Source organism: Astatotilapia calliptera, chromosome 4 (assembly GCF_964374335.1).
Source record: "Astatotilapia calliptera chromosome 4, fAstCal68.1, whole genome shotgun sequence".
Lineage (NCBI taxonomy): Eukaryota > Metazoa > Chordata > Actinopteri > Cichliformes > Cichlidae > Astatotilapia > Astatotilapia calliptera.
The window spans coordinates 26,317,435-26,329,924 of record NC_137425.1 but is presented as its reverse complement, the minus strand read 5'-3'; the positions used below and the strand labels follow the sequence as shown (position 1 = coordinate 26,329,924).

The window sequence follows — 12,490 nt, the reverse complement described above, 5'->3', positions numbered from 1 at the left end:
AGTCTAATAGACTTCCACTTGGTTTGCCAAAGGCTGGGGCTGGCACACAAACTGGCGAAAAGGCGCACTTGATGAAACTGAAGAGGGGGAGTGATAGTATTATTGGACGTATTCAGCTGAGATATATTTACATGAAGCAAGACAAACAAGAGAATTTCGCAGTGATTACTTTTTAAGTCATCGTAGCCTGAATTTTACACTTCTATTGAAACAGACATTCTGATCATCGTAGTGAGTCCAATAGTGCTTCTGGGTACTTTAAAACATGATTAGCACCATTCCAAAAAGCATTCAATCAATTGAAATGAACAAAAAGCAGATTGCACCATAATAAATAATACTGTGCCCAAAACAAAGAAATGCACACTCAGTTTAATTCAGTTTTTTCATATAATGCCAAATCACAAAAACAGTTGCCTCAAAGTGCTTTATATTGTAAGGTAGACCATACAATAAGACAGAGAAAACCCCAACAATCGGACAGCCCACTAAGCCCTAGAAATTTGCAACAGTGGGAAGAAAAACTCCCTTTTAATAGGAAGAACTTCCAGCAGAACCAAGCTCAGGGAAGGGCAGTCATCTGTACGACCAGTTAGGGGTGACACTGACCGAAATACTCTTTTCAGTATCTCAAGTAATATATTCTAACACAATTTGCCAGTAATAGATTTGTGAAGTTTAAACATAAATGTGGTCATTTTCATTTTGACATTTGTCTTTTTTAACCACTTTGTTGCGAACATGCTTACCCAGACTTGAGACTCTGCAGAGCTTCATTGACATTTCTCTGATGAAACTTTGTCATGTAGGAGTGCATTTCTGGGTAGTTGTTTCTAATGTTTCTCTCTGTACTTCCATTGGGGACAGTGCCAAAACGAAACGGAGGCGAGAAGTCGTTGGGACTCTGGAACTGAACATAAAAAACAGAGAACGGAGAGGCGTGTAAAACTCTGATAAGTCTTCACACAACATTGGGTAAGGACGAGCGAGTGGCACAGCATCAAACAGAAACCTTTCACCTTACCTTTTTGTCTGACAGACCGGATACCTGGTCCACGTACTCCTCCTGGATCATGAAAGCAGCCAGGTTGGCAGTGTAGGAGGCCAGAAAGATGACAGCAAAGAAGGCCCACACTGATACCATGATCTTACTGGTGGTGCCTTTGGGATTCTGCACTGGCACAGAGTTGTTGAAGACCAGACCCCACAGCAGCCAGATGGCCTTGCCGATGGTAAAGGATGGACCATGGGGCTCTAAATTAAATAGAGTTATTGGTTAAAGACAATAGATCACTTCTGGAGCAGTTGAACAATTCTCCAGGACATCAGTGATCTATTTAGAAGAACAAAACCAAAAATTAGAATTAATTTGCTACATATATTCATTTTAGGATTTCAGTATGATGAAGGAGTTTCATTTTTTTCCCCTTCTATGTTTCTGATAAAGAAATTTATCCAGGACTTTGCTTCATGACAAACAACTAGCTTTCGTTTAGTGCTAATTAGCAAGCGCTTGCTCGCTAACATGCTAGACCTGAGTAGCCACTTGGATCTGGCTTCAAAATAGAGTTTGTAACACACTCAGCTTTAAACTGTAACTTTACAATATGTTATTTGTATCTTACTGAGCACTGTGTCAGTGCTTCGCAGCCATACAGTATACGAACTCACTGTATTAACCAAGAAGCTGGATTTAGCTGATAGCATGACACTCCACCTTCTTGTCCAAATACCTGAAACGTGTCCTTCACAAACCAGCCACCGTATTATACAATCATGTGAAAAATAAGGTTTTCACAGGACTCTATGAAAACTTAGCATGCTCTATAATTTACTAGTTTGTAGAATCTCCTTTAGCATCAGTAACATGAAGTAATGGTTTTCTTTATGATGTTATCTTACAACGCTATGGAGGAATTTTGGCTCTGTTAAGGTCCTATCACAGCATTTGATACAGGTTGAGGTCTAAACTTAGGCTGTTGGACCAACTTGATTCTTTTCTTTGTCATACATTCTGTTTAGATTTGTTTCACTTGCTCGTTTGATTAGATTTGTTGCTGTTGGATAGTATTTTGTATACAACAGAGTTCATGGTAGACTCAACAACTGCAAGGTGGCCAAGTCCTGTGGCGGCAAACCAAGCCCAAATAATCACCCTCCACCGCCATGCTTGACAGTTGGTATGAGGTGTTTGTCCTGTTATGCTATGTTTGACTGTCACTGTGGATTATGGACAAACCTGTCCAAACGGAACTGTTCCAGATGTTTTGTGGTTTATTCAGAGGCAACTTAACAAACCTTTTTGGAGAGAAGAGATTCTCTCATGCAAACCCCTCAAAAACAAGTGACACTTGTTCAGTCTTTTTCTAATTTTACAGTCATCAACTTTCGCATTAATATTTGCTAAATGAGGTCTGCAGAGTCTGAGATGTAGCTCTTGGTTTGTTTTTTAATATTTTTATAATATAATACAGATTTACATGATGACAAGGAAGACCTGCTGTTTCATGTCACCTATATAATCTTATATGTGACTGCAGTAAGTAGATTTTATTTGTTTTATGTAATTTGTTAGAGCGCTGTTGGTTCCATTCGTCTATGAGTTGACAGACTGGTGCATTACAGCCATTATGCTGTGATTAGCAGTTGGTTCATAATTTGTGTGGGTATGTGTGATTGTGTGAGAGAGAATGAGAGGGTGTTTGTGTGCAACCATGTGGGTGTGTATTGTTGTGTGGACCGTTTGTTCATGGACAAACTGTCCTTATCGTGCCAAAAATCTCCTTTGTGAAGTTTGCAAGAAAGTTACTTCAATGAATTGGGGCAGAGATTTTACAAATCTGCAGCCGAGTCATTGATATGTTATTACATCAGATCTTCTGACTCCAAACTTCGATCTGCACTCTTCATGATACCAAACTCCCACGGCGCTACAAGCAGATAAAACAAGGAGGCACATAGAAAGAAAACAGCGCTTCAGGGAGGAGTACATCTTCTCCAGAAGCTGATGAAGGATGAGAGGAATGAAAAAAAGATAACTATTGTCTATATATAGCCACATTAGAGATAGAGAGTTGAGGGAGACATTGATTTTTTTCCCTTGTTTCTCATCCTTTCAGCTGAGGAGATCTAAGACGAATGCTGTCAGAGTTGACGCGTGAAATATGAAAATGAATGCAAATGACTTGTCCGGTGTGAGCAGCGCTGGAGGATTTGCTGAAACCTGTGCACTGCAGACACAACTGTAAATGATAAAAAGAGAGGCCGGTGAAGGAGGACGAGGAGAATGAAGTCAATGGGTCAGTGAGGACAGCTGGTCTACGCTATATGTGGAGGTGGCCTGCAATGTGTTTCTGTGTCTCATTCATTTTTTGTGAACAACGAAAAACATTTTGTACAACACGGGCCAACTCTTGTATTGTTACAGAAAGGAAGCATCTGTACCTGCACTTGTTTCTTTGGAGAAAATAGCTACTCAGACTGCAAATCTCACTGAACACTCCTTCTCTGAAGAACCAAATTACTGGCCACCATTCTCATTCATAAACCTCACCAGCTAAGACAAGTAACCTGTGAACTGATACTGATCCACAACATTTATTTATTTCTGTGGATCTTATTAGGTGTTTAGTGTCATATCCACAATTTCCAACTTGGCTGTCAGTTCAGATGCTTTCAAAAAAAATCTGAAACAAAAAGTGTCTGAAAATAAAGCCGACAACAGACAAGTAAATGCTGGGTAAGTGCTGGTAAACATGCAAGTGTGTATTGCGTATATCAAAGTGTTTATCAGCTATTCCTGTACCTAGTTATGTGTGTTCAATACGTGTGATATTTGGACCCAAGGTCACTAAAATATCATCTCACCTATCAAAGAAATCTGAATAGACCTGCTGCCTGGGCTACGTGCACAGGCAACATGTGTACATGTGTTTTCTGAAAATCTTCTAGGTCACAGAGAGCAGCTGCAGCACACAAAACAAAGTTTTTAACCAGGATGTCATTTTGTTGTGGTAATTTTAAGACTGAAAACGTGACATTTTCACCTGCGAACTAAGTGCTTTGACACACTTATAATCAATATAAATGCTGAAATGCAGAAATATAAATACTGCTGGTCTATTTATTGGTGGATATTAAACATAGATAAACAGATGAAGAAGGCAACCCAGCTATAAGACTGTTTACATCTATATCACTGAATGGTTTAGTGTGTGTGTGTGTGTGTGTGTGTGTGTGTGTGTGTGTGTGTGTGTGTGTGTGTGTGTGTGTGTGTGTGTGTGTGCATGTTGCGCTGAAGCCTCTCACCTCTGCCGTCAGCCAGACACCGGTTGTAGCCCACAGGGCTGAAGTACTCGAATATAAACACAGCCACTGCTGACACCAGCAACAGCATCACGAACATCATCACCCACACATCCGCACTGAAGGGCTCTGGAGGGCGAGAGAGCGAGAGAGGGAAGAGGAGAGAAAGATGAAGGGAGAAGGGGGGGAGCATGGACAGAGAGAGATAAGTAAATGGGTGGGGCGGCGGTGGGGTGTGTAAGGAGGCAGAAGACGGGGAATAGACAAGGGACATTAGCAGAGAGCGAGGGAGAGGGAAAAAGAGCGAGGGCGGCGGAGAGAAAGAGAAAATGAAGCAAGAGAGAGGAGAGGGCAAGAGAAATATGCAAATGTGGTGCGCCAGATTGAGAAGAGGAAGGAAGCATCAGAGAAATGGAGTGGGAGTGGGAAATATAAGAGGGCAAAGAGACAGGGAGCAAAACAGTTAGCCGTATTATCATGCACTCCAGTGTTCGCTGTGCAAATGTGCTGAAACTTGGCTCCTATCATTTGGCGTGGCCACTAAATCTCTTTCTGTTCAACTTTTAAAGGGGAAAAAAATCAAACAGCGTAATAAAAAGTCATCACTGTCCGTTTGTCAGGAAGGCTAACGAAAAGACATTTGTGCAAAAATTGCTTTTAAACTTAAAGATTTCAAGAATTCTTAGGAGTTAAGTCGAACCATTTAAGTGAAACTGAAAAAGTCTGTACAGTTCAAAAGGATCCAGCTTTACTGTACGTGTAAATATAAAGATATTAAAATGCAATTTGTCCTCTAGGGTGGACTCTATGGATCATTTTGGACTCCACCACCAGTACAAACTGCATACACTATATGGGTCTGTACTACAGAGGGGATTTTGTTCTCTTTAAAGGGGCTTTGGTGGAGCTGACTAGGGACAAAAGCACCATTGGTCCACATACAGTTAAATGAAGGAGCCTGTCTATGCTAGCTTAACAAACATGCATGCTTTTTCCTCTTATTTTTTGCCATTTGATAAAGAACAATGCATTTTAAGCATGACTAAATTAAACTCCACTTCCTGTGCACTGGCCATTAGGCCATCCTACATTCAAAATGCTGATTTAAAAAAAAAAAAACTTTCCAAAACCCGCCAGATCAGAGCACAAATGAAGATCAATCCTTTAAGAATAGTGCTTAAATGCCTGGTGGCTTATCCATTATTGTGTTTTTGTTTAGTTTTTTTTCAATAAACTGCACAAAAGAAGACATTCCTACAAGTTTGACCGGTCTCTCCTGGATCAGTGCTCACACAGGTCAAAACACAGCCTTTGGTCTCTTCCCCTGATCCATCTCTGCCGCCCTCCCCCAACCTTTTACAGCTCGCCTTCCTCACCTAAGAAAGCCGAGGGCGAAACGGTGCCATTGCTGCGAGAGACCATGACGCTGATGCCTGTCTCAATAAAGGGGACGGAAAAGTCAATGACCTCTGACCTCTCCTCGTTGATGGTCAAGGAGCCGACGGCCATGTGAGCGTTTTTTAACACCACCTAGGCAAGATGCAAAAAAAAAAAAGCAGAAAGAGAGAAAGTGTGTCTGTTATCTGTTTCTCAACACATCCGTCAGGCAGCTATCAATAACAGAGGCAGAGTAAGTCAATGAATGCAGTCTTGTGTGCTGTGGCAACAAACACATTCCAAAAAACTATTTCAATGGAGATAGTTAAGAATAGCTTTTGGTCATAAAACAGCATAAAAATAGCATATCACAGCCATCGGTTCATTTGAAGGTGACTGTGCAGTCTTTCTAAATGTGAATCAATCCTGTTTGGCGATGTAACAGAGACAAAGGTGGACATCCTTATAGTTTAAGATCATTAATGTGGAAAACAAATACTGTTTATACCATCTATTCAGGTTCCCCTCTGCTTCAGGATGAATGAAAAACGAGCCTCTTAGCAGAGAAGTTCTGGATTAGCTAACATGTCAACGAGCAGGTTTCACGATAGGACATGTTTTTGTACTGACTTTAAGATGATCACATGGTCACAATTCATAAGCATATGGCGGCATCCTATGTCACAGGTCGTTATGTAGATCATAAACAAGGCCGGTGTAATCACAGAGTTAATTAGTTAACAAGAGCACTCAGACAGCGCAAAAAAGTGTGTTGTACAGCTGTCTCTATGCCCTTTTATGTGATGCATTACTCAATATGTGACTTTTTTAAGGTCAACTTTGACCTCTGGCACTAATAATAAAGGTCGAGGTCAGATGCTTAGCCAACTTGTAGGTATTCGTGTCCCTTAAGGCCTAGTATTTTGTAAATGTTGAAGATGACCCATAAAATAAATTGTGAGTAAAGGTTTTACTGATTTTCACTTTTGGTGTGCAATTGACCTGATTTTCACCAATCAGCTCGAGCTGTTATTGGTATCTAGCATCACACATAATTTGAAAATGATATCTCTGAAACTGTGGATGCTAGACTGCTAAAAAACAGACAAACAAACAAACAGACCTGATTATGTACTGCCTCCCTAGCTCCAGATATCTAAAGGTCATAGAAAGCATGAGTTAGACCTATGCTTTGTTTATGGAAGACATATTAAAGGGATTATTGGGACCAAAATTAAATTTAGGGTTTTTTTTTCTCTGTCCTGTATTTATCCCCTAGTGTTTTTTGTCAGTTTCACAGTTTTAAAGATATCAGCTGAAGGGATGTCAGCCTTCTCTTAAATATAAAGGATATAAATGGGACTTGATTTGGCACATTCACCTAACAAACAAAAGATCCCCAGTTTGATCCCAGGAATGGACACAAACTCCTTCACGGTTGTGTCAGGAAGGGCAAATCTGGCAAATCAAATATGTGGCACCACCTTCTGTGGCGACTCTTTTTTTAATAAGGGAGCAGCTGAAAGCAGTTTTCTTTCATGAGGGAAAAAGTTCCAAAAAACACATTTGAAAAATTTAGCAGTAATGTCTCGCTGTTGTACCCACGAGCCTCTCCTGAAGGGAGGATGGATGCTTTCTTCGGCTGACTGATACAATTGCTGGGTGTAGTTTGATAGAAGGAAATTGGTTCCTATATTAAACTGCTCACAACAGGGATTGTGGATTTTTTAAAGTGATTTTTTATTCAAGAGAATATTCAAGAGAAAGCAGACATTTCCACAGCAGATATATTTTAAAATGCACATTAAAAGAATCTCAATGACAGACGGCACTGCAGGCTGGAGGAAAAAGCATGTAGATTTGATTTCTGGTTGGTGAACACTTTAAACTTTAGAGTGGACCTTATTTTCGGTCTTCTTGTCAAGCTGCTCACTTCCTTCCAATAACATCTGTCCCAGAATACATACAACACTTTACCCTCGTCTTCAGTAACCACGCGGCGCAAAATAGGCTGAAACACCAACCTCTCCAAAGAACAAAACCACAGCTCAGTTCCTCAAGTTAAACTTTGTTCTGAGAAAGGGAGAAAAGTTGTAGTTCCTTTGTAGTTCCCTTCTCCTTGTCCATTAACATGTATAAAACATGATGCAGACAGGGTACGCTCTATCTGCTAGCTGTCCAAAAGAGTTTTCCGGCATACGAGGGAGATTAAATTTGATATGAGGTTAGGAAAGAAAGGAAACAAAAGTGTGCAAAGAAACATGAGGCTAAGAAAATGGAGGCAATGGAGACAAAGATGGAGCGCGGTAGATCGAGACAGCACACTTTCCACACATATAGCACTCGGACTGGACACTCGTGACGCTCGCCAGGGGACGGAGAGGGGGAGAAAGACACAAAGAGGGAGGGAGTAAGTGGGTTACCACAGTGGGTCAGGGCTGCTTGAAATAGCCGCCCCAATGCCTTCCTCTACCTGCCTTCCTCCCCTTCCATACCTCTGCACAGGTAGTATATTTAGCCCCAAATTTCTACAGCCCTACAGCACAAGTGGGACAGGACTGTCTCTCTGAGTTAATAAGGCGTGTGTGACTAGTGTGAGTCAAAACTCCGCTGTGTGCTTCAGTGTTAGAGTGAGTGCGCGCACACAACAGTGAGTCATAAAAGGGAAAAAGACAAAGAGAAGCGAGTGAACCTTTGTTCGCTACCTGTGAAGTGGACCTTTACAGGCAGGGAGAATATTCCACATCTGCTCTGCACATTATCTGCAATGCTTTTTTTTTTTTGTCAAGTGTTTATGTGTGTGCAGCATGTGTGCAGCATGTGTGCATTTGTAACTTTCCGATCTTGCTTATTCCTTTGCCTTTGTGTGTGCGTGTCTTAATGTGCGAATATCTCCCTGGGGAAGACAGCGAGTCCAACCAGCAGCGTACTCACTTCCTCTCTCCCCGTTCGCTCTCTCCATCTCCCTCCTACGACTTGTTCTCTCCGTGTTATGAAAGTGACCCATGTGGGTGTTATTGAGAATGAGTGAGCGAGGTTCTGCGTTTGCGATTGTTTATGTGTCTTGGCTGGTGCGTGCGTGCGTGCGTGTGTGTGCGCGCGTGCCAGTCTTTATGCGTCTCTGCTAGCGAGGCTAAAATTCATGTAATCAAGCGTATTGCCTCTAATATTTTAGATTAGGTGCACTGGGGGCAGCGCAAGTCAGTGCAGCCCATGAAATGTGACACTAACTGCTAGAATTGAGTTAGGACAAAATGTAGGACTTCTCATCACATTCATTGATTTTCTTTTTTCTTTTTTTAAATTTGATCTTTTGTCTTTGTGAGCTGTGGCAAATTGTGAAAACGCCCTCGATGATCTCTGCGAGATATCCGGGAGCGCGCTCAGACATGTTTCGTGTGCAAGCGTGCGTCGCCGTCGGTCCAGATCTCGGTCCGCCGTCAATGTGAGATATGCTGCAGTTTTGGCTGTTCTCCAAGCGGAGAAGGACGCAGGTCGGATTTAGTTAGATCCAGCAGTTATGGCGGAGCTTTGCTGAAGTGTGAGAGTGTAAATCTGACCTTACAAGTGCAACATAAAGAAACGGTCTCACCAAATAGGGTTTCTTTGTGTCTACGTGTCTGCTTTGGTTCATGTTTTTCTGTGCTTACTCAGACATTAGAGTCTGTTGTCTGCATGTGCAAGAGAGGTGGATAAATGCCCCCCTCTCCCCGTCTATTCTCCTAATGACCATTCATCTGTGGAGGTGAGAAGGAGATGGTACATTACGACGCTTTTAGTCATGGCGATAGAGTTTATTACAGGTGGCCACACTTACAGCTCGGTGCCCACTAAAGAGAGGTTGACTGTAATGGCTTTACGTAAGAGATTAAATGTGTCAGTAAATTGAATAGCAAAAGTGTCCACGCAGGAAAAAGCAGACACGTAAACTCATCTCGTCTCTGTCTTCTGTGACTTCCGAAGGCTGCTCGAACTTTATTATCCACGCAAAGTTGGGCAAAGCCAAAGTCCTTCAGTAGCAACTCTGACAAAACATGTTCTCAACCCGTGACCTTTGGGGTCCTATTGATCTGTTTGCCTTCATTAACAAATGGCCAACGTCAGACAGCACAAGTGCAGTTCGCTCTTATAGGTTGAAGTATGAGAACTGACAACGACCTTAGCTTGGGAGCAATGTCGATTAGGAAATGTTTCAAGCCCGCAGTGAATTGTTGCAGCTGACTGAGCTGAACCTGGGGTGAGGTGCTTAACCCATCTGACATAAGAATTAGGCCCGTGTGGCAGAAGCTTGACCCGGAAAGGGAAGCTTATAATTCAAGGTATGAAAACGAGCTTCAAAGAGGAAATGAACCCTTCAGGCACCCCCTGTGTGAGTTAAAAATAGCTCAGGACATTGAAAGCAGACAGTAACTTTGTTTCCCCTTTAATCTTTTATTCACCTTCACCTCCAACTTGGCAGTAACTCCAAGCATCCTAATGCGGTCCGCTCATCTCAGCAGAACAAGAGAAAAAAGAATCACACTGGCTGCATGGTAAAAACAACAAGCAGCTGACAGAGGTGGGACCAAGTCATTGTTTTGCAAGTCTCAAGTAAGTCTCAAGTCTTTATCCTCAAGTCTCAAGTCAAGTCTCAAGTAATGTCAGGCAAGTCAGAGTCGAGTCTCAAGTCACTGGTGTAAAAGTCCGAGTCAAGTCACAAGTCTGAAATTTTGAATTTCAAGTCCTTTCGAGTCTTTAAAAAAAAGAAAAAAGAAAAAAGCATGTTGCAGTTATGCTAAATGTAAATATTAGACCATGTAATTTTAAATCTGTGTTTTTCTCAACACATGACAAAATAGTGAACTTAGAAAATATACACAAATTGTGAAATTGCACCTCTTTAAAATGCAGCTCAATTAAACCTAGCTCCAAGAATAATTTTCACCGACAGTTCTGAGATAAGCTGCATGTTATTCTTGGATGCGGTTGTAGGACCGGCTTTAAAATCGCATGACAAAAATATCATACACATTAAAAAAACTATATCACACCTGGACAACATTTGCTAGTTAGATGAAGTCAGCTATCTCATTGTAGCATATTTATATGCATATTTATAATTATACGGTTCTTGGAGTGAGTGCATACACTCATGAAGTTTAGTAACTTCAGGTCACTGCAACAAGCCCAGGTACAGTTTACCGACGGATGGGTGCAGGACCTTGAAACGCACCGTGTAGAACGAAAGACCATCGTACGTATCATAAGTTTACCAGTCTCACAAATCGTCTTCATAAATACACATTCGTTAACCGTTTATTAATAGGACCTTTGAGCTCAACGGTAATTAATTAGTAGTGGAAATAATTTCTGGTAGCATCACAGAAATGTAGCAGTGACAATAATACTGTATGCTGTAATCGCACTGGGCAATTAGTGATACAAAACAACTGTTTTATCCTGTGAATAAAAGTATATGTTTTTGTCAATGTACCATAATAACAGAAGCGAAACGCAATATTGTGTCAGGACAATTTACTATTTATGCACAATAAATAAAGGAGCATAGCGCGACAATTTCTGTTCAGCGCCAGACTTGCTTGTAACCTATATCACCAATTATGTTATGAAAGTGACATATTAACTACTAAAAAACACGGACCTTTGTGTAAATGCTTGGAGCAGACTAACCTGTGAGCTGGAGAGTTCTGGGATGTTATATTTGACCTTTGAATGGCTGCAATCCAGTCGTGTCTTTGTTACTTCGGAAACATGGCTCGAACAATTTCTCTTCAACGACGTAATCCGATAACAACCGATCTCTTTACCCGTCGGCTTCCCGTGGCTGTCATGCGACCGGCTATTGCAGTTAATAATACAACGGCTTCTTGTGTTTCTTTTTATCGCTGTATAACTGATTTTAATTGAAAGCCTGCGTGCGCTAGTACCTCTTGCCACGAGTTCCCAGAATCCTTTGCGGTTCTACCCGTGAATGACGTCACATTTTCAATCTCTATATAATATGCATGTTAAATTTTATATTTGGGGTAAAATATCAAGTCTTTTCAAGTAAACCGGTTCAAGTCCAATTCAAGTCCCAAGTCATTGGTGTAAAAGTCCAAGTCAAGTCACAAGTCTTAGAACATTTTTTCAAGTCAAGTCTAAAGTCATAAAATTAATGACTCGAGTCTGACTCGAGTCCAAGTCATGTGACTCGAGTCCACACCTCTGGCAGCTGATATAACGATGCAGTAAGAGGCAAAGGGTACACAGCTTTGACTTTATATTTCTGCTGTCCAATTTATTCATTTTGTAGCGCCAATAGTTTTGAAATGGCACCTTTTATTGTTACTTCAAACCAAGCTCAGGCTGTTCTCTGAGCAGATCAGTGGATATGAGGAAGCCTCAGTGCCAGTCCACACCAGCTGATGGCTAAGCTTATATACTTCATACTCATTCAGCTGGGTTTAGAGAGTTGCTTTAGCCTGCCTAAAGTTGATCTTGCATCTCCAAGCCACTTTGCAACCCACCTCCACCCCCAGCTACTTTTTTCACACTGTTTTTCTTATTTTGTGTTTTTTTTGGTTATGTTTGTGCCCTCCAGAGAGGGCTTTTTAACCTAAGGAAACATACTTGCGTCCAATCCTCCAAAAACACAATGCTGACTGACTGGAAAAGTGGGTCAGAACAGGGAAGGGAGCAACAGCGGCCATTACCACAAATGGGTGAAGCACGAGAAATACAGCAGAGAAGCCTGGCTGGTGGCTGTAGTGGACATTTTTCATTGTTTTTAACATTCGGGTTCAATTCAGCTCTATGTATCATATAC

The 12,490-nt window shown here is 41.4% G+C and overlaps 1 protein-coding gene across 1 annotated transcript in view; it reads right to left on the bottom strand.

Moving 5' to 3' along the window:
* The window catches only part of grin2ba (glutamate receptor, ionotropic, N-methyl D-aspartate 2B, genome duplicate a), a 136,723-nt gene that overhangs the window by 24,172 nt on the left and 100,061 nt on the right, over nt 1-12,490 (bottom strand). The window contains exons 10-13 of the mRNA XM_026165706.2: nt 5,682-5,835; nt 4,309-4,434; nt 1,025-1,254; nt 750-910 (exon numbers count right to left, since the gene is read on the bottom strand). Coding sequence (XP_026021491.1) covers nt 750-910; nt 1,025-1,254; nt 4,309-4,434; nt 5,682-5,835 — 671 coding nt within the window. The remainder of the gene's footprint in view (nt 1-749; nt 911-1,024; nt 1,255-4,308; nt 4,435-5,681; nt 5,836-12,490) is intronic.